The sequence below is a fragment of the Aulostomus chinensis genome, chromosome 10, assembly GCF_037954235.1.
Source record: "Aulostomus chinensis isolate RoL2024-O1b breed Wild chromosome 10, RoL_Achi_v1.0, whole genome shotgun sequence".
Taxonomy (NCBI): Eukaryota; Metazoa; Chordata; class Actinopteri; order Syngnathiformes; family Aulostomidae; genus Aulostomus; species Aulostomus chinensis.
In genome coordinates, this window is record NC_141329.1 from 23,853,976 (window position 1) to 23,878,060 (window position 24,085).

The 24,085-nt window shown below is 40.4% G+C and overlaps 1 protein-coding gene across 6 annotated transcripts in view; it reads right to left on the minus strand.

Annotated features, from left to right (window-relative positions):
• stard13b (StAR related lipid transfer domain containing 13b) overlaps window positions 1–24,085 on the minus strand; it is a 75,214-nt gene that overhangs the window by 2,706 nt on the left and 48,423 nt on the right. For 5 of the 6 annotated variants that reach the window (XM_086216545.1, XM_086216543.1, XM_086216544.1 and 2 more), the window contains 8 exons: window positions 8,662–8,733; window positions 7,530–7,611; window positions 5,325–5,388; window positions 1,914–3,277; window positions 1,578–1,748; window positions 1,236–1,395; window positions 806–1,004; window positions 287–500 (listed from right to left, as the gene is read on the minus strand). In XM_086216545.1, the coding sequence (XP_086072671.1) occupies window positions 287–500; window positions 806–1,004; window positions 1,236–1,395; window positions 1,578–1,748; window positions 1,914–3,277; window positions 5,325–5,388; window positions 7,530–7,611; window positions 8,662–8,733 (2,326 nt within the window). Of the gene's footprint in view, window positions 1–286; window positions 501–805; window positions 1,005–1,235; window positions 1,396–1,577; window positions 1,749–1,913; window positions 3,278–5,324; window positions 5,389–7,529; window positions 7,612–8,661; window positions 8,734–12,120; window positions 12,324–24,085 lie in introns of those variants that run through there. The other variant, XM_086216548.1, reaches the window with a different exon arrangement.

A 24,085-nucleotide genomic window follows, 5' to 3' on the forward strand; every position in this document is an offset into this window, starting at 1 on the left:
GTGGTAAATTAGAGAGCTCTGGTTTGTTTGTACACAGCAGGATCTCATAAAACACGGAGTTTTAAAAAGGCTGTCCTGTCCTTTTAAAACCAGAAAGAGAGTAATCTACCGCTGCACCCCTGAGGGTTGTGAAAACTCCCATTTTATGTCTATCTTTATGGAGTCATGGGTGAAGATAATGATTCTGGGATGCAGGCATATTTGGTTCATTAGTTTGTGAAGAAGAGTGGCAGACAACTGCAATAGTAGAGGAGGCAAAAAGCCCAGGTTTCTGGTTTGGATTTACCTTGGTGAGAGATTGTCTTTCTTGAGTATGTTGAGATGGAAGAGGGAAGGGGCCAGGCACACAGCGATATTCATGGGTGTCATCTGGTTCTCTTCCACAGAGGAAGTGACATCACTCAGGAAACAAAGCAGAGTCTGCAGCACCTCTCGGTTTTCATCAGACATCAGCATGATGGCTGCCTGGACAGCTTGCAGCCTTTGGTCCTTTGGCACATCTGAAAGAAACCGTGCGTTTTCAATTCCTGCTTCGCAATTTTTGATGATCGAGAAAATGCAACAATGATATCTAAGTGCATTTTCACAACTGTTAGACATTTGACTACTCAGAATAAAATGGAAATGTATACATTTGTAATGTTTTTTGTCTTATCTCTATATGGTGAACAAATTCAAGCGGACCGAATTTAAACAATACATTTGCTGAGGAACATTTACAAAAGAGAAGGGGAAGTTGTGTCTTGTCTGTACTTTTAGTTTGAAATCCTGACAAACAAGAAAATACAGGGTTTTATGTCCTTACATTGGTAGATATGGAGGAACGTCTCCCCCAGCTTGCTAGTGAGCAGGGGCTCAGGTAAATCCCTGAAGAACTGCTTCACCATGTCAGCCACATCATAGGCAGACTGATCTTCATAGTTCACATTGTTGGGAGACGTCTCGTTCAACTGCCTCAGAGCTTGAATTCGAGACTTCACCCCTGATTTACGAAAAAGTCCAACCTAGAAGCACAACAGCACTAAAAATATCAGCATTATGCAACTACACTGCACAGGAAGTTCACTCATGGTATTGTTATCATAGTGCTATTGTATCCATCTACAACCTGTGTAGATGTCAGTGAGAACTGAAACCATACCCCACTTCACACACTTTCCATGACCCAACCACATGTTACATCACATGTGAGATTGTGGGACATGAAACCTGAGAAGATACGTGTTGAGTCTGACCTGGTCAAGACACTGGCTCCTCAGGTACCGCAGGGCCTGCTGCAGGCCGAGGGGCAGCGGTTGTCCAGAACGTTGAACATGCACTATGAGAGGTACTCCGAACACATTCTTATCTTTGTAGTCTGGAACCTTCATTCTCTTCATAAACTTTGGAACAGACCTAGAAAACACATTAGCACATTAAGCAGCAAACTCTACTTGTTTAACAAAATGGTACGCTGTAGTAGTAGAAAAAAATTTATATATACACATCAACATAACATGGAAGTAATGGCTTGTAAGCAATTTTAAATACAAAATTCAAAATGTGTTGATTGATCCTGAAATATAAAAAAGTCTTACCAAGTCCAGCCATGCTTGTTGGACAGGGAGTACTTCTCCATGATTGCAGTAAGGCGGAGCAGAGAGAATTTCTGTAACAAACTCAGCTGGCCTGCTGACTGGTTGGTAATCTGGAGTGATGCCACTGAGTGACTTAGACGATTAGATATCTGAAAGCTTGGCCATCGTAACCTAAGGCAATTAAAGATGAAATGGAAAAGATGTATTTAAAAAATAAATGAAAACATTCAAGGAAATTTTACTTTTTGTGTACAGAAGACTGCCGGTGATAAGGACCACAACTGCTAAATTCATGGTTAACATTCATTAAATGTTCAGAATAATTAAGTGTCTTACCGGTTGGGTCGTGTTAGTGAAGCACCTACTCCCGAGTCCCTCCTCTCATTGAGTCTTGTCGAGTCTGTCTCTGCAAGGGATACCCGGTCTCTATCCCCATCAGTAGGCGTAGTCTGACTTTCTGTCACAGAATCCCCTTCAAAGTCCAACGTGATTTGACTGGAGGATTGAAGGCCTAATGTATCTTCCCTCTCTCCCTCCACCTTTGACAACCCTTCTCCGACAGGCAGCACATTTTGAGACCAGTGGTCAACTATTTGCTGCAGACCATTAACATGCAGCAAGATATCATCCAGGTGAGGGAACAGATCTTCTTTCTCCAAGTCTATCAGGTCCCCAGTGCTGGCATAAAGATGGGAGCCAGGAACATTATCATACACACTAATGCGGCTGCCTCTAGAACAGCACTGGGTGATGGGCCTTGATTCCTTTCTGCATGAAATTAGCTGTGAGTCCAGGTGCATGCTGCCAGTGTGCCAGTTAATAGAGGTCCCACTGGTTGGTGACAGGCTCTCTATGGACAGTGCTTTCGGGAAGGTTCCTGGCTTGTGGTCTTTAGGAATATGGACCACCAGGTCCTCGTAGGAGCAGAATTCATTTCTGCGGTTTTGTTCTGCAACTTTATTAATCTGAGTGCCTGAGAAGATGTCTACATCCTCCAAATACATGCCGCTTCGCTTGTGGTCAGCCCGATAAGGCTTGCGCTCTTGCAGGCTGGGTGTACTGCCAGCACTTCCACTAGAATGGCTGCTGCCCTCACTGCTGGACGGGCATGGCAGGACTTGGGATGGCGGTTCTGGGGCGCCAACATCTCCATTTATGATCTCTACACAATGCAGTTTCTTCAGAGCCTGGGCCTCATGCTGCAGAAGAACTGGAGAACTGATAACCAGGTTCTTACGAGCTCTTCCAAGTGTCCCCCTGGAGCGTAAAGTCTCCATGCGTTTCAGGAAGTCTTTGGCACGGGTGCGACTTGTTTTGCTATGCCTTTTAGGCAGGGAGCCGTAGTGAGAAATGTCTCTGGGGATGTGCGACATTGTGAGGGATGTAGAGTCTGGCATTGCTACAGAGTCTGAGCAGGTGCGGTTGGAGCAGTCGGAATCCTCTGTGCTGAGGCCCCTGTGACCACTGCCCCCGCTGCTCTCACTATGTAAAGAGGAGACCTCCGGCTCACTGAGGTCTGTCAGAACACTCTCACTGCTGGTGGTAGGTCTAAGAGGCACGCTGTCCCCACTAGACTGACCCTGTCCCTGATTTCCCAGCAGACAGTCAATGTCCTGCAACCTGGACCAACGCCGGCTGCTCCACTCAAAGGTCCATTTGTCACTGATAGCAAAGAGGTCTTCTTCATCAGAATCTTCACTCTGAGAGAGACAGAAAAATCAGTATGTCTCATTGTACCACCATTAAGGCAAATCAATTACTCTGGCCTAGATAATTCGATTTTACATTTTCAGCATTCATTGTAGTAACATCAAGTCTTCAATTAAATAATTAAAGATAAAGTTTCACCAGGCCCGGATTGATTTGAGTTTTCCTGCTGCTTGCACTGTTAAATGGCCTGCCAGCTGTAACTCAAGTGCTGTGAATGCCGTGTTCTCTGAGTCAAACACCCCCACAGCCAATGGAAATGAGGCACGCAACCAGGCACCAGAATGCAGTTATAATTTTTGCTCAAACAGGAGATGAATAACAAGATGGACAAATAAGATGGATGTGGATAAAAGAACAAGGATGGAAATGGAGATTCATGCAAAGGACCACCAGGTTAGTCAGTGAGAAAAATAAACATCACCCCCCAGCCGGTGGACATAATTCAAAACACAAGTCTAAAACCCCACTGCCTTGTTGGTTGAATTGCTCACAGAGTTTTCATCACAGTGAGGTGGAGCACATGCAACCTGAGCATTCTAATTATGACAGCTACTTGTCTGTGTGACTGTTAGCCAGGAAAAAATAATTTGACTTTACAACAAATTCAATCAAAGTTAAAGTGCGCAGCTGTTTTCATCTTCACATGCATTCCTCTTGTTTGAATAGGTCAACATTGCATTAAAAACATATCACATGAAAAAGCGGAATCTGAACTTTGCGTACTAGACCTGAATTGTATAAAATTGTGGACATGTACTTACAGTTACTGATAATGACATAAAAAATACACTTTTTTTTGTGTCGACGCTCTGTTTCATAGCTGAAATAGTTGGGTTTGTTCAGCCTTTTGAGTCGTACACATTTGAAGCCCAATGAAGTCTGAAAGGTTTTCCAGGCAGTTTATTTCATTCTGTTTATGTTATAAACAAAGGAGAAAAAATAATTTTGCACAGACTTAGGAAATAGATCACCAAAACTGCCCCCCCCCCCATAATCGTCTATTTATGAGACATATTTTATGAGATCAGCTGGCTTGCAAGGTGAAGCGTGTAAAGTAATACACATTTCAACTTTGCTGGAAAGAACAATTAAGTATCATTTGCAGGAAATAGCTGGAGGATGGGTCTGGTCAGACTTAATGTTATCCAATCATGCAACAGTGATATAACACCATCTGAATGATTCCTATAAAAATATTTTTGCCAAAAATAGACCAAACCAGGAAAAAAAAGAACACCAGGCTACATTCCAAAGAGGGAACAGATACAAAACTCATGTGCAATAAACATAGTCACCATGTGATGATGATCTCTAATAATAATAATAATAATAAAAATAAAGAATATGGGACGTTCTATTTTTCTTTTTTTTTTTTTTTTTTAGTGTAGCAAGCACATGCATAATGTTTAAGGTTATCTTTGTAAGTTTGGTTGCAAATGCCAAAATCAAACTGCCATTATTCTGACTGATTTCCCATAGCAATATGACTCTCAAAGTTAGAGAGAATCAGCTTTCTTGTATGATTTTTTTCATATGTTGAACATGTTGAAATCGGGGGCAGGGTATCGTCAAGGGCCTAATGATACAATACATAAAATGGGGCGTAATATGATTCTAAATATGAGGACATGTTGCAATATTGAACCTAATTAACGGAAAATTTCAAAGTAGATCTGAAAATACCACTTCCTGAGGATCACCTGATTAGTCTCATAAAAAAGTGTTAGGTACCGCTCTGCAACACAAGTAAGTTCCATTCAGAGTGATATTTTCACACACAAATACGGCACCTCCTGTGATTAGGACAGTGCACAAGGTCATACAGCAATATCAATTTACCGTGGAGCCCAAACAGTAGCCAATAAAACTACAGAGCTGCATATGAAGTGTCAACATACACAGAGACCATGATGTCAACTTGTTTTCCCCACTGCAACCTATAGAGTTGTACTGAAAAATCTACCCCTCAAGACCAGACATGCACATGAATCATTGATGACATGATGACAAAGCTAGCTGCCAACAGTAGACACTTACTCTTTTTTTCGGAAGGTTCACATCTAGTTTCATAGAGGCACACTTATTCAAGGTGATGAGTCGTCTGAAAGAAAAATGAAAACATCCCTCAACATACAAAGGAAAACACCAGAAAAGTCCCCTGATGAGCCCTCCAGAAATAAACCCCATTCTCTTTTCTATTTAAGGGCTAAATCTGATCAACTCTTGCTCTGGATGGGCAGCTGGACCCAGAGGGAGACTCAGTTTGTCTGTGCCGTTATATCCTAAACCTAATGAGCAGCAGTAATTGCTGGGTGACCTGGTCTCTTTCTCTCTGAGTTGTATTTAAATGATTATGACTTGAAAGGTGGTGTGTGTGTGTGTGTGTGTGTGTGTGGGGGGGGGGTTATGTTCATGGATTAGGTGCATTTATGTTCTATTCACTCAGCCTGGCTCATTCTATCTAGGTCTGAAATGATACTTTGCATTTCCAATGACTAGATTATTTCTGAGTTTATTTTGAGTGGTGTCGTGCCTCAGAAGACTGTAAAAGCAGTCCTGCCCTCAGTAAATCGGGGAAAAGCCTTCATTCTAAAATACTACTTTAGATTTTTTGGAACTCAGTCTAAACAATAGCGCCTGAGCCTGAGCATGTGTCCAGCAATTATAGGTTTGAGTGTCTAAACAACTCGGGATATATTAGGTAACAGCACTAAAAGAGTACATGAACCAACAATAGCGCTAGGAAAAGATGACGGCATGACAGAATACACTCCGGCAAACTGTGCCTCAGCTTTGACAAAAATAAACTAATTTGTGGTAAGATAATGACAAGCGTTTACTTCCAGATGTTGCAGTCTTTTATTTTATTTTTTTTTACAGATCAACGGCATTGTTCTGTGACAGTATATGGTTTGATAGGCGCGAGCCAAACGACAAATTCCCATGATTGTTACTGTAGATAGAAGGAGCCAACTGAAGGGAGGATTTCTACGCTGGGGGCCCTTTATTCCACAGACCTGAAGGGCTTTGAATGCTAAAATAGGAGGCTTCTTAGGGGGGATCAGAGAGAGCACTCACATGAAATATAAATTCTAACAAACAGCCACAGTATGTAGGGTGGTATTTATTTTTGACTGCGGCGGCATAACTCACACAAAGCCATCCTTATGTCACCATAGAGATGTTGTGAAGTCATGGACAAAATCACGTCAATGTTGAAACTGTTTCCAATTGTTTTCTATTTGTCCTGTGGCTAGTTTGGAATTTAGATGAGTTGCTTTAGGGCTGATTAGAGTCACAGTATATTGAGCTGTGCGAGGCACCCTCATACTCCTTCGGGTTCCCTCACAGAATGGTTGCCATAGTTACTGTGGTAACTGAAGTGCTGTTTTCATCTCTGCTTGAAAAAGTACATGAGCCGTCCCGCCACACAAGGGAGTGACATGTAACCACCAGTCGTTGGTTCAGTGCACTTTTATATTTTCAATACCCCCTGAGCAAATTAGGAAAAACACGCACATCCAATATTTCTTATGTAATTATGTCAGAGGAAATTACTCCCAAACCACCCTTGTAATTTAGGCATTTATTATATCAGGCTAGTGTTTAATGCTGATCTAATTGTCCTGAATATTTTACTGAATTTATCTCTTTCTACTGAACATCAGAACAAAGATATTAAAAATGAAACAAAACAAAACAAGAATAACAGTGTTTGAAAAGAAGTAGGAAGCTTTGCAAACACAATTTCCTACCCCGTTCTAAAATATTTTACTATCAAAATAGCCAAGTATAACTATAAAAACAACTTTCCAAACTGCGTTTACTACCGAATACAAATACATAAACATTTATCCCAAATTTATTTACCATTAAAAGTAATACAATCAAATAACTCACATCTTTATACTGCTCAAATAATCATCTGGTGTTTCAAATAAACAAAACCAACCCCTTAACATGTTATGATGAAAGTCAATTTTTATGTATTTTTTTTACGTGATTTATATTATTGCTTTATTTGAACCTAATGTCAAACCACAAATACCATTAAATTTAAGTTTTTACTTACGCAGAATTTTATTTATCCAAATGTATAATCTTAATCTAAAGCAGTGCACCCTGGTCCAACTTGTTCGTTGTGGGGAAATTATTAATAGTATTGAATTGGTAAACTCATTGATGAGCCATCATCTTATTATCTTCATATCATATCTTATCATCCATATTAATCTTTTATACCTGCAAAGAGGTTCCACGAGATCCTTGTCCAGAAAGTCATGATCTCTTTTCACAGGGGTGATGTCAATGGGGAACTGGGAATCTGAAGAAAAAAGGAATGAAGATCAGTGTTGATGGATAAGACTCAAACTTAAAAAACACATCACAATCAAAACCAAATGGAAATCCCATTTCCAGAAGTATTTGGAACCAATAAATTTGTTTTGTATGTGATGGTGATGAAACAGGACCGAATTTGCCCACAGAACAGTGTTCTTGCTTGTGCAGGCATTACGTCTTGCACTGGGTATGGGCGTCCTCTTACATAACTGAAGGGACTGAATCCAGACCCTGTGAATCGAACATTCCACTGCATCCAAGTAAAGTCATTAACTTTTTATGAAAAGCAGAAGCAGCGGCTCAGTCAAGCAGCTCAACTTGTTCTTTAAAGAAGCAGACGTTGAGATATAAGCTTTAGAACAAGATTAACTCTTAATAATACATTTCATCTGTAATTGACCACATGATGAGAAGTAAAACTCAACGTAAACCACTCTGCACTTCACGAACAGAGCACATTACTGGAGTTACAACTGGTTGGTCAGCGAACACATGGATTGCACCGAGGCACTTCAAACGTCTGGCCTCTAAGCAAGGATCTGAGGGAGTAAAGCTATTCTAAAGTCTGATAAAACCCTGTTTCTTACCATGAATTCAGACTTAAAACATAGAGGACATGTTTATGGAGTAACCCTAGCTTGGAAAAGATTACGCTTGAAAAGCAGCTGATGTTCCGCTTGTTTTATCGTGTCTGGATGTCAGACTGGAGCCCTGGCTCAGAGGCTTCCTGTGGACAGTTGTGTAAATGAGGCTCCCCATGCTGCTCATGAATACATGGTTTGTGTTCAGCGTTTGGGAAATATACTAACTGACCACATAAGGTTGTGTAACACTATTAACTCATCATTTCAAACAGCTAATATTTAAGTTGTACCTGTGTTGTTTCAGAGATACAAAAAAAAAAACCCATAACATAGATTCTGATTTGTTTTACTTTGTTTGTGAGCCTTTATACTTGTGTGCTACATTATTCTTTATTTTTGAGCCACACTTCATTGAATGTATGAAGGAGTTAACTGAATACTTATCTTACCTTCAAAGAGCTGAGCATACTGGGGAAATCCTGCCGCCCGCAGCCAGTCACACGCCTCTTTCGCTTCAATTTCTGAAACACAAGAGAGTGTGGGCCTTAAGAAAAATAAAGCTAAGAATGTTCATCGCAAGAAAACTACTGAAAGCATTATACAGAATAAGGAAACACCCCAGTGTATCTGGTATCCTACATACATGAGGGTGATCTGATTCGGCTCATTTGATTATTATAGATAGAGGGATGAGATGATGTAATAACCCCTGCTGGCTCACATCTAGCGCTACGCATTTTATATATACTGTATACCTCCAAACCATTTACCATCTTTACGTTTAAGACAATTCAGGATACAGATAAAGTTATGAATGCCTCCTTCAAACCGTCAAGTTGCAGCTCACATGTCCAGAGTCCATAATATCATAGTGATAACCTGATTAAACGGACCAATTAATGACATTTTTTTTCAATGACTGACATCAGCAGCTGCCTGCAATCATGAGGCAGATTACCAATGTCAAGTTTACAATTTTTGATTCTGTCTCAGAGAGGAGATGCTTTTATCAGCAGATAAATGCTGCCAAGTGCATCAAAAGCGCTGGTTGTACACACAGAAGACATTTAGCGACGGAAGAGTTAAAAGGTATATTGTTAAATCTTTATTAAAATTCAGCATTTTTTGTCATTTTTTTATTTTATCAGACGGTGAACCACATAATTTCATCATTATACATCAATGATTATATAATGAGCATTGATCATTTGGACATAAAACATCAGAACTTTTCCCAGTAAGATATTTGTGAGAGTGTTTGCCATAATTTGGGTATGAATCATTCAATCACAGAAAAAAATATGATTTGTGAGGTCAGAGTAGCCTTCACTTTTGACCACTAAGCAGTCCATCTTTGAGGCTAAGAGGACGTATGGGGAAATCCCCTTACGGTGTTTTTGATGGACAGATGCTCAGAAAGCAAGAGAACATAATGCCTCCAGCCTCTGCTGTCGCCGGCACAGAAACCATAAGAGATCCTGCCAGAGATACAGATATGTTCAGTAAAAGTAACAAAACAATTTGATTCATCTCAACAGACGGCCTTACGGGAACTGAGAAAGATTTATGACAACAACACAATTAAGAGGACGAACAAAACAATGCATGAGACTTTGTTCAAAGCCTTCAGAGATGTCAAACATGTTATGACCCTGACTGTAGCAGCGAGGATCACATGCCGGTCATGCCAACCTATGGAGCAAGTTGTCTGAAGGCTGTAGACTAGAGCTGTCGATGACATGGATAGGAAACAGACTGTTTGCACCTTCCCATTAATGCAAATAGAGTTGGGTGCCATTAACAGCCACAGAGAGACAGGATGTCTCACACACCATCGCTACCCCACACAGGCTCCTTTACATTAATAACAAACATTTACATGTCTCTATTTGTGCATGAAGGCCTTTTTTTAACTTAAGCAAATGATTGTATTTGTCAAATTAAAAAAAAAAGAGCAAGATTTTCTGCAGCAAAATATAGAAAATGTCACTGTTTTCTCAGTCCCAAATAAAAGTCATTACAGTCTTGTCTCGTCCATAGTCAACAGGCAAATCAAACCGTCAAAAACTTTGGTTTCCAGGCCTAAATTTTTTTTTTTTTGTCAAAAATGTAATGCCATTAACAAATGTTAAAACACCAGTGTGAGAGCAGTATTTTCGATTTACAAATGCTTTTAAAAAAAATAAATAAATAAATAAAACAAAACCATTTTGCTCTTTGGCCAGCACAATCTCATATCTATACCTCATCTTTATGTAACATGTAAAGTCAATTCTTAAAATAGGCGCAAGAGTAATAAACACAATGAGCACTGCTGTTTTAGATGGCCATTTTTTAAAACAAGTATCATAGAACTTATAAGGTAAAATAAAGAATGCAGACATAGATGCATCAACCCATCACTTTCCCGTAAACAAGAATCATGAAATTAATTATAAGAAATAAAGTTGTTTCATTCCATTCATTTACGGCATTTTCTGGTACATAAGTAACAATTTAGACTGAAATCTTAAAGGTTTTGTTATCTGAAGTCCACATCTCTGAAACAGAGCATTATTTTTTGTAATATGTTCAGGTATTATCTTACAAGGACAGCGTTGAGCTTCATCAAATACATTGCCAATGTCTCAAATGAATAAATACTCTTACCAGTGCTTCTTGAACTCAAAAACCCCACAGATGATAAATGTCCTTCCGCTTTACACACCAGTGATTCAGCCAACTTTTTATGATTTAAAGAGTACCTAAATCATTCCTCAAGTACAAACATCCAACCCCGCAAAGTCACACATCTGCGTCACCCGCGGATAACAACCAGCTCTACCATCACACATCTGAGCTCTCAGTTCCACTCCCTCCCTCTCACACTACGGCTGTAACGTGAAACGTGGTCATTCATCAGACAATACTACGTAATTACAGCGTCTGCACGCCGCTATTGCCCCTTTTGCTTTTTTTCTAAAAGCTGTGGATCCAGGACTCACCTGGGCTGCTTCACATGTGTGTCACTTAAAATCAATGAAAAGTGACTTTGGTCGTCGACTGACCAACAACTGAATAAATATTAACAGTTCCCCATGTCCTTGGATGACAAAAAAAAGCTCTACTGTTTACCCCCTTAACCAGCAGTAGAGTCAACACACTGCCACTAGCCACTCTGTTCTGTTCCCACCTGTATCACAGGGAGGTAAACCCTGTCTGCTCCGCCAGGATTCCCTCCCAGGTGGATAATATCAGGCCTATATTATTCCACTGCCAGGTCCTCTTGTGTCCTACAGCCACAGGTTGGACCACTGGGAGCAAGTAACATGAGCTGGGAATTCCTCTCTGTTTGGCATTCTGTAACACGATACAGAGACATTCTGTCCTCTCATCCTCTCTCTACGGAAATCTCTTGTGGATAAAAGGCTGGGCGGGCATCATGCCAAAGAATGAGAACTTGTGTTTGCTCTCTACAACCCTCAGCTTTAAAATTGTGTACAGTATAAAATTACAGTCTCACCAAAGGATGAAACCCACTTTGGATAGGACCCAATGACCTAGAATGTCAAAGCTGTGTACTCTCTTCTATAGTATCTATGAAAAAAGGGCAACTAGATTCCTTTACGATTCATTGAATGTAACATGTACTATCAAGAACACTGGTTATGCAATTCATCACACATGTGTAGTAGCAATGCAGGATAAGGAATGACACTCTGGTAGTGAACAGAAAGAAAAATATGAGTCTTAAATGCTCACGACTAATCCTTCCTTTCCTGCTGCTTAGGAAAGCTAAAATATCATTCAGGCTCACTCTGTATAAAAAACAGCCATCATCGTCACTGAAGCACAAGCCATCATGTCAACAGAACACAGTTGAATGAACTGACACATTTCACTCCAGTAACAAATTACTGCTTACTTACGGGATATTTTCATCATATAGCCAGGGTACTTCATATATCCGTCAGGATTTAAGAGTGTCTCTCAACATGTCAGAGCATCTTCATTCCCACGCTGAGCCACATTCCTGCTCTACTGAACACAGCTTGTAGTTTGAACTCAGATCCAATGCTCCTTCTTTCCCTTTCTCTTTCCATCTACCCCCAACCACCATGGGCCTGTCCCCACACTAAATCTCTCCTTCAACCCACCCCTTTTCTGTGGCAAGCTCCCTAACGCTCACCACCTCCCCCACACCCCTTCCCGCTTCCCCTTCAGCTCCTTGTGCCCAGCCCTCCTACCCAACTCTGCCCACGACAACTCTTTTATACCCCACTCAGCACATTTTTGGCAAAGGTCTACACTACAGTCTAACAGCAAGCATTTCTTCAGAATTCTGGGACTTTGGTATTTCAATTCCTCAGCTTAAAAAGTGTGCATTTTTAACCATTTCTTGATTTTTTTTTCCATCCATTTTTGATCACTTTTGCCAGCTTACACCCACTTAACATTTCACCCAGCAAATAAATCAGATGGGAGCATAGTTTGGCTGAGTTCTGATGTTGTTCCAGCAGATTGACAAAACGGAAAAAGTGTAGGCAGCTGGACTGGAGGGGGGGGGGGGACCATGACATAAACTGTCAGAAATCAGCAGCAGTGAATCACACTGAGGCACTCGACTCACAAGATTCCGTGCTAACCTCATCTGAGTGATATATCTGTCTGCGTTGCCAATGTCTCAGCCTCATTGTCTGAAGAAAAAAAGGAATGAATGAAAGGAATCGTGTGATCTGTGTCATCTGACAAGGCAAAGTCTCACTTGACACAAAGCAAAGAGGTTATTTAGAAAATTCATGAATAGATCTACTTATAACCTTAAATGTCTCTGCTTTATTCACATTTCACATTCAACGCTTCCCAAAAAATTTAAGTTTGGTCATCTTCTCAAGATCGTTAACAAAAAATTAATTCATAAAGGAACTTTTTAAATTTTTTCCAATTTTTTGTGAATTATGCTTTTCAATGCCATCCTGTGCAGATCCAGAGAAGAAGAAGGAAACCTTTTGTCCTGTTGTGCATGTTATAGAGAACTGAGACCCAAAACCGCTAAGTCGTGGTAGCGGGTGGGAACTGTTAGCATGCCTCCATTAGAAGTCAACAACAACAACAACAAAAAGGTCCAGGATCTTGGTCGGTCCAGAAGTAATTCTCCTCATCCTTTCTTATAATGGCAGCCATGATTAGTAGTAGTAATCACTCTTTTAGTCTTAAATTTGGTTGAGGTATGACATCACTTTGCCCAGTGTACAGGAATGTAGTTCTGACTCGTATAATATTTCTATTTTAAATAGTTATTTCATAAGGAATGTTACAAACAACCCCTGCTCAGTTATTTAAAAAATACACAATTTTGGAGAAAAAGAATAACTGATGACTTTTGACAGAAGTATGCTAACACCTCCCAGCCACTACCATTCATTATGCTAAGATGACTAGCATTTGCAGGTCTGAGATTCTGCTCCCTATTGGAGAGCGGGATAAAAAGTTAACGTGTACCATGAAACACAAAGCACTCGCAAACATGTGCTCATGAATCAAATCTAAGAAGCTAGTAAGAGAGGCTTTGTCAAATATATTAGCTATGATGGGATAGTAATGTCTGATTCTCACATTTGTCAAATTTATACAGCAATAAATACTGGAGTCCAGCTGTTCAAGAGGAGATCCATTTTAAACTGCTGTCAGGTTTTCCAGCAGATCCAGTAAATGGCCTCAAATTACATGATATCGATGATAAAATATGAAACTACTGGTTTAAATGTGTGCATAATATGACCAGAATTTGTAATGGCACTGTGATTATATAAGACATCGCATTCATCCATAGTTTCCACAAGCAGATTTCCAGCTGTAGCCTCTTTCTGCTGAGCGTGCCTCGCCATTTTCTCTTGTAAAACACAACTCTTGTGAACTACTGGAGCCAGGGCTGGGTATTAAGTAGAAAGCACAGACAGGATGACATTCCACTTTAGTCACCTTAACAAACCATTTAACAATAAATACACTCAACATATGTCAGAGCTTTAAAAGCACTCTAAAACAAACGGCTCAAATTTATAAGCACTAACTGTGTGAGTCTATTCTTCCCCCCACACTGCACTGCCTCAGCGACGTCTACATGAATCAGCCAGACAAGCTGGCACATTCTATCAGTCAAAAAAAAGAAAAAAAAAGAAAAACACCCACTCACACACACACACACACACACACACACACACACACTGAGAGCGGAGATCATCTGTATCAAAAACACCTGGAGAAGCCAGCGATATGAAAAAAATGGGCTGGCTGGTTGAGAGGTGTCGTCACGCTGGGAGGCATGGAGCAGAAGTGGCCTCTCTTCTCCTTTATGATGCTAATTGCATACAGACACCCACTCACAGTGCAGTCAGCCTTACTGTAAAAGTACAGCCAGGGGAAACACCCTGCCCCCTCTGCTAGTCTACCCAAAACCACAACATCTGTCTCATGCCCAAAATAGCTAAACATTTCCTTTGTTGAACAAGGGAGCAGAGAAGCCAAATAATCCTGAACGATGGCCAATATGTGAATGTGATGCCTCAGAAGCAAAACGATTGTAGATAACAGAGCAGCGTAGCAATGAGTCCTCAACCTCAGTCGTTAGTTAGCATTGTTTAACATCTGTTTCCTTCGCCTCAAAGTCTGTGGGATTTTTTTTTTTTTATGGGTTTTTGGTTCAGTGTCAGTGGTTCACACTGGCTTAATATATTTCATTGTTTTTTTTTTATATGAAGAAAAGTCATTAAATTCCACATTCTTGAATTTCAGTGCATTCATGTCTTAAAATGTATTAAGAAGTGGCTGCAGCCTAAGGGTAATTCATCATAAAAGTTTTGTCAATTTATGAAGATTATTTTGCTGAATAAATCATGTAAGTTTTATAAACTTTTGTTAGTTGTCAAGCTTAATTTATGCAATGTTTTGAAATTCTGAAGTAAAAATCCCTCTGGCTTTTGGTCAAGTGAGCCCATGGTGATGTAAACATCTTGGTTTACCTACAAAAATAGTGGATGGGGGTGAAGGAGGTCTGTTTCATCAATGCAAAAGGTGGATTCACACAACAGGATAACAGTTCTCCAAAGGTCATGTGACTTAAGTCCTATTTTCAAGACAAGTGTTTAATTAACACAGCCTGGTGTGATGCCACACACTGCCAGAATTGTCAGTTTAAGACAAGGTCACATTCTCACCATCAGACAGAGTATTGAGACAAAGAACAATAACCAAGTCTCTGTAAAGGTGAGTAACACAGCGAAGGTGACTTTAATCTTTAAGAAGTGATTGGCACATGAGCTGGCCAGAGAGCCGGTGATGACTCACTCACAGACTTCTACCTCCCTCATTTAATTCCACAGGGGACCTGTTGTTATCCCACAACAGACACAGGATGCAGCTTTAAAATGATCAGCTTTAGGCCTCGTTGCTAAGACACCACAGCAAAATTGTCTTAAAGACAACTGGGTTAGCAAATCCTGAGCCTGATTTTGCCCTGTGGTCCACAGTTACCCGTGGAGCTATGCTTTCAGAGAACCAGAGGTCTCCAGTAACATGTGGATATACAACACACAGCTCAATGCCTCCTGGAGGAAAGGGGCTTGAGGACGAACACAGTCGCACCTCAGGACCAGCCAGTGCCATGGAGGCATTAGCATTCTGAACCAGCGTAGGATTTCACAGACCTCCATGATTTATTCAAATACCAATTTCAGTTGTCAAACATATTCTTCTCTTTTAAGAATAAACAATCTTGTTTAAGAAGCTTAGCATTTTCATTGATCATCATGGGCGAAAGACTGCAGGTCTACCTTTTGATTTCAGACACACACACACACACACACACACACACACACACACACAGCAGGAGCTTATTGATTCTTTGAGTAAATAACATGACGATGTGAACTGTGGAGCTGCTGTTGTTGACCGTTGTCAAAGCATGCTGGGTCAAAAGTCACCAGATCTGTGTTTTTCTCTTGAGGTCCTGTATTGAATTTAAACAAGAGCAGCACAGCTGTTGTAACACTCGTCTTCACCTCTGAAGGACACCCAGAGAGAAGGTCCTTTCATCTTCAGGGGTAACAACCCATCTACTCTCTCTCTCTCTCTCTCTCTCTCCCTCTCCTCTCCTCTCTCTCTCTCTGAAATACCAGCCCCCGCAACACTAAAGCGACTACTAATGATAAAACAATGCTCAATGATGACATTAAATACCTAGACACTCATTCACTTATTCCAGTGAAGTGGTGAAAATAAAAGCCAAATTTGTCCCACAGTCCTTCAAGAGAACTCTTTAAAAATCAAGACGGACACCTGATGAAGAGACAGTAAATAATGCGGGGTCAGACTGATGTTATAGACATGTCCAAACTATGGAAAACCACTTCATGTTGTTTCCAAAAACAGACATCATACATGTTCCAGGTCATCAAACAACAGCCTGGCTGTGAAGTGAAATGGGAAAACTCTCCAAGGGCTGACATCTCATCCCACCACAAACAGCTTTTCACTGACAGATTTACAAATTATCCCAGACCCAAAGTGCAAAATGATAGCCCGCTGGATATGGTTGAGTGTCACAGCCAGAAGACGAAAAATTGGCGATGATGTGTGGCTTCATGGCCTCTGAACAAACTGAGACTTCAAAGTTCAAATTGTTAGCTCTGCCGTGTTTTCATCCAAAAAGGTTACACTGTCAGATTCACTCGGTAATGAGAATATGTTGTAACAACCACATGATTATTCCCAAGGGTCGCTAAGCAAACAGCAAAAACTGAGGGAAGTGTCGAGAGCACTCAAGCTTCACAGACAGGTGTTCCCCTTCTTCCCCTTTGGTCACACTACATGATACTTTGGCACCGACTTCCTGCAGACACTTCAAGAGCAGTGTCCTTTAGTAGAAAAGGGACCTTTGACACCACACCTCCAGCAAGGAGCAGACAATTCAGCCATTTCCAGATCCTAAAATACCTCCACTTCAGTGCCAGCTGCTGTAAACGGAGCAGAAATCAATCAGAGCAGCTTTCTGTGAAATACATAATGCAGTGACTTTTACGGCGCAAGGTAAACATTTCCAGACACTGGACTGCTGCCATGTTCCCACGCACGTCTAAGTGTTTCAGCAACCAGCTCGAGGGCCTCTATGAAGAATTTGCTTTCTTGGTTTATTAAAAAAAAAAGAAGAAGATCTTTGGTTTTTGGAAATTTCCTTCTTCATTTAATCCAGACATACCTCCCTGAGATCCTGAATTTCCTCACCCCCAGTGTTGATCTTCGCAGCATTATCATCCTATGAGTAGAGGTTCTTCTTGTTTATCCACAGTTGAAAAAAAAGAATACATCAACACTGGCTGGATTGTGATAACGCATCCGTGGGTTGCTGTGTAAGATGATATTCAGGTGTTTTTTTTCTTTTTCATATTTGATGATTTCAGCCTTTGTCTACTGTTTAGCTTCTGTGGGAGGCCTATAGGAAGGCGTGCACGACAGCTCACGATGTCTGGATAACTGTGAGCAAACAACCACAAAAACATGCAGAGGAAAAAACACGATTCTAGTGACCCTATAGAAATAACAGGGTCACTAGGACCCTGTTATTTCTATACATAAATAACCAGGGTCAGAAAAGTTGTGCTTCTTTCTATTTATTTTCAGATTGTATAAACATTGTATTGTTAGATTAGTTTCATTATTTCCAAATTGTAAAACTGTGAGTATTTAACTGTTATTTGAACTTTCGGATATGTCTTATCATGATTAATGGGTTTCCTTTTTATATCATCTAATCATGGTTTCTCGAGAGATTGTGGTGAACTGAAATCTCCAGTACAATTGCCAAAAGGCAATCCATTCACCAGTGGGTGGTGGGAGTGTCTGGAGGAGCTAGGAAATAATCAAACCTTTAAACTTTCTGTAGTTATCTTGCAATTCTCTACCAGTCCCTTATTTTGAGCAATATAGAGTTTAACAAGGTTATCATGAATATATCCTTCTGGAGTTCTCCACGTTCCTGTTTCTCACCCATGTCCCTTTTTTCCCCTCTGATGCAGGTTCTTTATTGCAGTCCATCCAACACCTCCACAGCTGCCTCACAGTGCCCCTTGTGGTCATGAAGTTAACTGTATCCCTAATTATCCGACCAACATATTCCACAGGTTGTTCACTTGTGTGTTAGGTTTTTTTGTGTTTTGTTTTTGTCCTGATTTGCCATCTGTGCTTGTCTTGTTCTCTGCGAGCAACACTAAGCACTGTGCCATGTAAAGCTGTTTTCCCACTCGTAATAAAAGGTTGTGTGGCTGTACTTCTTCCGTCCCTTTGATAGCCTATATAAACACTGTAATTTGGTTTTCCGAGAGCGCTGTATAACACACACAAGTGGGAAATGACTATGAATTACTGACACTCACCCAGGAGACCTAAAATCTTGACTCAAATATAGAAAAAAAGAAAGATGATTTTGACACATGTATCACAACTTCAAACACCTAAAAAACAAATGTCTCATGATGGGAATTTGACGGAAACTAATGCCTGAAAGTTATACTGAAAAAAAAATAAGATTTTGTGAGATGACTCTTTATAGCACAGGATACCAGTGAAAGAGGAGAAGAAAAACATTCAGAAAACTCTCCTCTGAAGTTGATTCCTGCAGTGTTCCATTAGGTCCACTTCTTTTGCATTTGGACTGGATCCCAGAGGGGACAACATGGGGTTCCCTCCTTCTCCGAGGATAGCCTCAGAGAATCAGAGAGTAGACAGGGGTCCAATGTCAGAACAAGGGCCCCTACCGTGAGAAAGCCCTCTCTAGAACTCTGCAATAAAAGCAGGGAGCCATCCCTCGGGATCCTGGCACTAATTAACTACATCAAAAGTTATCCTCGAGCAGCAGTCATGCAGCAGATTTGTGAATCGCCACAGTAATGCAAACTGTCATTACAAGTGCTGTTGCACATAATAAGTTGTGGCATGGCTTGTCAAGAATGATACCCTTGGGAAAGCGATTGTTGCGCTTTATCAGAGCAGCAGCAGTCTCTCCCTTACACACACAGGGAGTGATAAGAAAAATTCAGGGCCATTTATCACACGTGGCAATCATTGACAGGCTGTGTTCAGACAGTAACCTACACTATTGGCTGCAGAGACATCAGCTGTGTGTTAGGATGCACGCTGCCTTTGCCTCCTCTGGCAATTGTCAGCTGAGAGAATGCAATGTACATTTCTACCACAAGAAGGCAGCCAAGTTTTGAACCCTGGTGTGTCTGAACTGCAGAGTTAATATACTGTATAACAACAAATCAGCCTGTGATGCATATGAGTACTGACTAATAGGGTCAAAATATATTAGTTTTACTATTTGACCCTACGTAAGTCAATAAGGCTTTTTGTCATGAATTACTGTTTGCTAATCTGTGGAATGTAAAAGACCTGAAAACAGGAGACATTTTCCAACGTGAGCCTGTTAATGTGTGACTTTCCATTCTTGTTACAGTGCAGCCAAGGTATTTTGAAAATCTCAACTTAGTAAATTATTAGCTCTGAACATGTGGCAGCTGTCAGCTCCTCTGAGTAGGAACTACAATGCTTCACACACACAGAGTAGAGGGATAAAAAGGAAAGATCTCTGATGGGAAGCCTGCCACCTACTGGCACAAACTAGCACCACGGAGCATTAGGAATGTGACCTTGAGTTAACAGAAAGCAGTTTGTTTTTTGTCAGTTCCTTCCAGGCCGTTGGAAAATTCTTCAATCTTTTACTTGCTAGTGTCAGGATGTATTACATCTCTGACCTGTAATCTCGCTCTATAATGTGCACTTTACACGGAGGGATCTGAAATAAAATGTCGATACAGAAACAGGAAACCTTATCAGCAAAACACATTTTTCAATTCCATTTTCACATCTGGAAAACTGCCACTTTCAAGCTTTTCACTGTCAAAAGTCATTGCAAAGGCAATCTTCCTCTTTGTGGGGTGCAACAAGCTGCTGATATATTTCTCTCTGGACCAAGTGTTGGACTGACCAGCAAATATTGTCTTCCCTTGAGCTGCGTCAATTGAAAATATAAGTAGTAAAAGTGCAATGACAAATATGCAGTCTGTATTTAACCAGAAGTCATTTTTCTAATACATAAAACTTTATTTTAACTAGTTTACCCTTCAGTTTACCAGTTGAAGAAAGGTAATTTTTATTATAACATCAAATTTTCTTGAACACCATGTATGAAAAACATTCAGAAGCAGGACAAAACCGTTACAGTTCCATGTAACACTACTGTAGATACTCAGTCTTAATTCACGTGTATTGGCGGATGAGCAGAGTCACAAACAAGTGTACAAGACAGAAATATATGATGTGCGATAACTGTAGTGTGAGAGGTAAACGACCAGCTGTAATGACATTGTCAAAATTGCTATTCCCTGCCAATCAGTATTATTTATTGCCCTCTGAGGGCAACAAGACAAAATCTGCATAGCAATCACATCTACAATAAACAGATTCATGAATAAAAGATTAACGCGTGAAGAAAGGAAACAATGGATAACGCTGCTTGTTCCCTTATCACAGAAGCTCATTTTTGAATCAGAGAATTCTACATGTTTTACATGCAGATAATGTAATGTGCTGCATGTTGTGGTAGGTAGTTTGGATAGAGAGGCCCTGAGAGAGCCATGGCAATTTCTGACTAGATTCCACACATCAACAAGCCTTTTTTCACTACAGCTTCTCAGAAAACTGACCAATACAAACCCCCTTTCAGTTCTCTTTTCTAGGAAGTACCTAGCGAGTAGTGAAAGGAGGAGCAGAGGATGCAGCACAGAGCTTGCCCTCTGGACAAGTACACATAATCCTGCGTACACAATGAATCTGCCTGGCTATGTTTTGTTGTAAACATGAATTTATACTTTGTGGATGACTAAAACCTTACAAAATCACCAAACTTATTTTAGGGTTTGCACAAAGCACATGGAGTTAACAACAAATATTTGTGGATATAGTAAACATTAAGAAAGACTTGTATTAAACCAAATAGTAATGCAGACAAGCAAAGTGCATGTATGATATAAACACTGATTGGGAGCTGAGGGACATGAACCTTTCGGTCATGTCAACCAAAAACAGACACACTTTGTAGTCTTGGGACATGGATACTCATTTACAAGCACACAGTTGCCACACAATGACTCGTAATATGACAAGAGACGCCCAACACCCTCGACCGGCTTCACAGCATTCACTCATGGCCTTTATGGGAAAAAAATCCCAGCCAGCTGGCCGCAGAAGTGGGTAGAAGAGTCACAAACGGACTCAATTCTTGAATAAAAGTACTGTTACTAGACAAAAAAGAAGTACTTAAATGGAAGTAAAAGTGGAAATGAATGTAAACTGGTGTCTTTTCTCTCTTTTTTTAATAGTTGTATACATGACTGGAATCAATTCAACCTTCCAAAATAAAATAAAATACATAAATCAGGAGACAATGTTGTTACGTTCCATCATTTTTTCTGATAAATAGTTTGAATATCGATTTAAAAAATTGTATAAGTCACGTCCACATGAAAACGTAGTTTCAAAATGTTGTCTTGAACATCAATATTACTGTAGAAAGCAGGACAGGTGGTACTTTGGAGTGAGCATACTTCTGTCACTGCTCTCTGTCAGTTTAGTGTTGATAAGCTTCCTGATGTCATGACTCACTCCTACGCACCTCTGGCTGGCTGCACCAGTGTCAGTTATGAGGAATGTTCATGTAGCGTGGTCACACTGGATAGAGCTACTTGTCTGCAACACAGGAGGCCTCATTGGACCAAACAGGCACCATCAGCAAACAAGCTCTTAGTCGCGGTGTCAGTCAGCTGCTCAGGGTCGTCACCATAAGGCTTCCAAAATCTGTGATTTACAAAGACTTTGGTGAAGTTGTGTATTTAGTCCAGCATCGGATCCACCAACCAGGTTTTTCAATGTATTAATATGCGCAGAAAGAGTTTCGGTAAATAAGACACATACATGATTATCTAACAGTCTTTTTTCTGATGTAGCAGGAGGAGAAAATCTGAGGAGTCAGAGCGAGGAGGAAAAGAGGCAGAAAGTTACAGAAATACAGTGTCAGTTCTCCTGTGATCAAATAGGGAAAAGTGCTTCAACACAGAGGAATATCTAGACTCATTCTTCCTCAATACCAATAAACAGCCCTTTCCCCCAGAATGCAATCCCGGCACAGAGAACTCAAATGTCTGTTACTTTCCATCTTACATAACCCATCTGTTTTTGACTTGAAAGTTTCATCATTGTCCTTTTTTCTCAGCAGCATCAGTGGACTGAGAGCGTACCCACTTGTGAAATGCCATCAAATCGGAAACATGACTAAGAACTCACAGGCTTCCCTGGAATTTGAGGTGAAACAATACATGAGTAACGCTGCCCATCACCATGGCCCCCACTCACTTTCAACCTCCTATGTCAACAGGGCCGACCAGCTGGAATGCAGGAGCCGCCGCAACGCACAGAGATCAGTGTGACTCTAGCCTGCAGTCAGACCCTTAAAATATCACCTCACTGTTGTCTCTGGCATTTCAGAGAGATGCAGATCATGAGAGGTCAAAGGAAATTTGATTCAAACGCGGCAAAATTAGAGACAAACATCAATGGAAAGCTGGCACACAACAAGAAAGTCACTCAATTACAGCACTTTTACCAAATATACAAAAAGGATTGGTCAAGATTTGGTAGAGTTGTGTTGACACAGCTCTTTCAGTCTGCAGATACAAGCCAAGCCTGACAATTATCTGTTTTCATCAATTATATTCATGAAAATAATTGTTTTCTGTTGATTTAGGTAAAATTCTAATATTTAACTTAAAAAAAAGAGTTAGGGATTTTTTTTAATAATGAAATTTAGATCAAATCATTGTTTTTGCAAATGTTTTGTTGTCGAATATGTCCTATTCATTTGGGTAAATATTAAGCATGAAGAAGCACCACAGAGTACTAAGATAATTAAAAACAGGCGCTATGCGAGATCTCTGACATCTGCCGAGTTCGATGCAATGTTTGCTGAGGAAGTAATGAAAACAAATTAATCTGCCACACAGTTAAATTAGTTCTTTCTTGGCCCATGTTCATCGTTTTTGTGTTTCCTTGGCGGAGGCAGTTTGAATTAATGAGGAAAAACTATTTTTGACGGATAACTTTTCTTTGGTGTTTAAACCACAAAGAAAATTTCAAACTGTCAGTCAAACATGCCAGATGAAGTAGAGATTGTTCAGGTTTTGAAAACACACAAAATAAAGCTTCCACTTAAAAAAAACAAAAGAAAAACTAAAAAAAACAAAAACCTCACACCTGACAGTAACTTCGGAAAGAAAAAAAACGTTAATTGACTTTTAACTTAGATAAAAAGGACCCACTTCAAACAAGGAAATATCTTCTGCTCTTGTCACAGATTACCTAAAGTGTTGGTTTGCTGTTAAGCCAGACATCTATAATCTGAAAACACACATGACATGACTACACATGCCTGTTGAAATTGTGAAGATTTCCTCCTGAAACAGACACTCACTCTACATAGGGACATCTCCATGCATCAACCCAACAGTAATCTCTTTGTATCCTACACCTCATCATAGTCGGATAGCATCGGCACTCTATGATGTTACAGGAAATCTTGCCCACACAAGACGAGCATTATCTGACTCATGTACTGGTGACTAGGAGTTACGTTAACCAGCATGACGTTGTGGTCTGTGTTGCTGTCTGAAGGATACTGAAGCATCTTCTGTTATGAAACGCAGCCATCCTTTGATCCAGAGTGATCACACCTGTAGCTGGGAGGGAGGGAGGGTGGAGAGCTTTGTCCTCTATTATTATGCATGC